The 2,461-nt window shown below is 43.8% G+C and overlaps 1 protein-coding gene across 1 annotated transcript; it reads right to left on the reverse strand.

Moving 5' to 3' along the window:
* Positions 1 to 404: 404 nt before the first annotated feature.
* Positions 405 to 1,352, reverse strand: LOC142423072 (olfactory receptor 1F1-like). Its single transcript, XM_075528249.1, has one exon. It carries the CDS (start codon positions 1,350 to 1,352, stop codon positions 405 to 407), a length of 948 nt encoding a protein of 315 aa, XP_075384364.1.
* Positions 1,353 to 2,461: the final 1,109 nt, after the last annotated feature.

Here is a 2,461-nt window from a genome sequence, read left to right on the forward strand (position 1 = left end):
CTCGGACTGCACATTACAACCTCCTAAAAATGCCCTTAAGCTGTCAGGATCACAGCCACTCCAGAGATTCTGATTCATTTGTTCAGTTCTGGAGACTAGACTTCAGGTGTTTGAAAAACTTTCATGGTGATTCCAATGTTCAAAATACTTTAAAATGTAGCTTTCCCAGAAAATTTTGAGTATAAAATAATTTACAAGTTAGTCAGCAAAAAGAATTCTCATTGCCTAGCATATACAGCAAGGTTACAGGTGAATCCCAGTCTGCTAATAAATAACCATACCTTCCCTTGTGTTCCAAGCAACACATTGGTTTCCAGACGGGTGTTAATGGAACAAATGCTAGTTACCTTGTGCTTAATCGGTGAAAAAACTTTGCCACTGAATCAGGTGCAACTGTGACATTTTCACTGGGTAGAGAACTTCTTTCTCTCAAGCACTTTCCTCAGAGCCCCTTTCAGGTCTTTGTTCCTGAGGCTGTAGATGAAAGGGTTCAGCATGGGGGTCACCACCGTGTACATCACAGTCGTTACAATGTCCTTCTCAGATGAGTGGGAGGATGAAGGGGTGAGATAAACCGCAAAGACAGTGCCATAGAAGAGGGAAACCACAGCCAGGTGGGAGCCACAGGTGGAGAAGGCTTTCCACTTTCCCTTTGTGGATGGGACTCTCAGGACCGCAAAGGTGATGTAAATGTAGGAAACCAAGATGCAAACAAGTGAGGTGATCATTATGAAGCCCCCCTCAAACAGAATCATCATCTCATTGAGGTGTGTGTCTGAACAGGAGAGTTTCAGGAGAGCAGCCACATCACAGAAGAAGTGGGAGATCCGGTTGTCTGCACAGAATGAGAGCCGAGCCATTAGCAGGGTGTGCAATAGGATATTCAGGTTGGCTACAACCCATGATCCAGCAACCATCAGGACACAGAGATGAGGGGTCATCTTTGTTGTGTAGTGTAAGGGGTGACACACAGCAACAAAACGATCATAGGCCATCACAGCCAAGAGGAAATTGTCCATGTCTACAAACATGAAAAGAAAATACATCTGGGTAAGGCACCCAGGGAAAGAAATAGACTGTCTATCAAGGATGTGGTTGACCAGCATGTTGGGGATGGTGGTGGAGGAGAAACTGATGTCCACGAAGGACAGGTTGCTGAGGAAGAAGTACATGGGGGTGTGCAGGCGGGAGTCTGTGCTGATGGCCAGGATGATGAGCAGGTTTCCCAGGACTGTGGCCAGGTACATGCTCAGGAAGAGCACGAAGAGGAACTGCTGCTGCTGGGGCTGCCTGGAGAGTCCCAGGAGGAGGAACTCGGAGACACTCGATAGATTTGCCCTGTTCATAGTCATGGACACCTGAGAAACACATACAGACTTATAAACCTGGAAAAGGATGGTTGAGATGGGACAATCAAGAAGGGCACTGGAGGAGCGCTCTGAATGACTCAGGGCAGTCATTAGGAATTTGCCCCTGGGGGTTACAGCCAGCTACAGACCTCTCTTAGCTTCTATTTTTTTATTAGCAAAACTTTAACAAATGCTTGGTGCATATATGCTCTATCTGGGAGCATGCTCAGAAGATTTGATGGTGGCGTTGTCAGCAGCTTCTTTTGTACTGGTTCAACTTCCTAGCTTTACCATGAAGTTGTCTAAAGTAAACTTGATAATGCGCTATTAGTAAATACTAAGAACTTTTAATGAGTAGCAAACAATATCTATGAACAAGTTTTGCCATAGAAATTGTTTGTAGGAAGTGTGTGATATAGGCAACTGATGTCATCAATATCATCAGTGAGGTTGTCTTTGAGGAAAAACTTCTGAGTTTCCGTTCCATTGTCTTGAATCTGGATGTGGTCCACATTCCTAGCACATATGCTCAGAGAATGGTATCAAACATGGATGAAATACTGCTTCCACTGCATAACTGATAATATTGCTGCTGCTGTTTCTTCTTACTTACATGGGTTCATGCATACAGGGGCTCCTCAGAATTCTTAGTAAAGAGTCCTGGGTGTGTCCACTAAGATCCCTAAATCCAACTGCGAAAATTAAAATGGAAATGACCCCCAACATTGGACAAAAACTCAGCTAACTTGTCCAAAAGCAAAGGCAAAAAAAAGGTTTAAAATCTACACACTTGACCGCGATTGAACAACTCACTTTGGGGTGAGTCAGCCATAGGGGAGGGAATTCTCTAGGGAGGATGTGGTGGTGATTGCATACTTTCCCCTTGACATGTTTGAATGACGGAAACTTTCAATTCTATAACATGTAAATCATGTGTCAAAACTGCAGGAAAATGACTAAAGAAAATAGTAAAAATGGTTTTTAATCTGCACACAAAAGAATGGGGGTCCCCAGCTAGAAATGAGGAGAGGGCTCACACACAGTGAGGAGTGCAACCAAGGATCTTAACATCTTGATTACAGATTGTTGAATGGGAATAAACTTTTGTCTAC

This window comes from Tenrec ecaudatus, chromosome 12 (genome assembly GCF_050624435.1).
Source record: "Tenrec ecaudatus isolate mTenEca1 chromosome 12, mTenEca1.hap1, whole genome shotgun sequence".
Taxonomy (NCBI): Eukaryota; Metazoa; Chordata; class Mammalia; order Afrosoricida; family Tenrecidae; genus Tenrec; species Tenrec ecaudatus.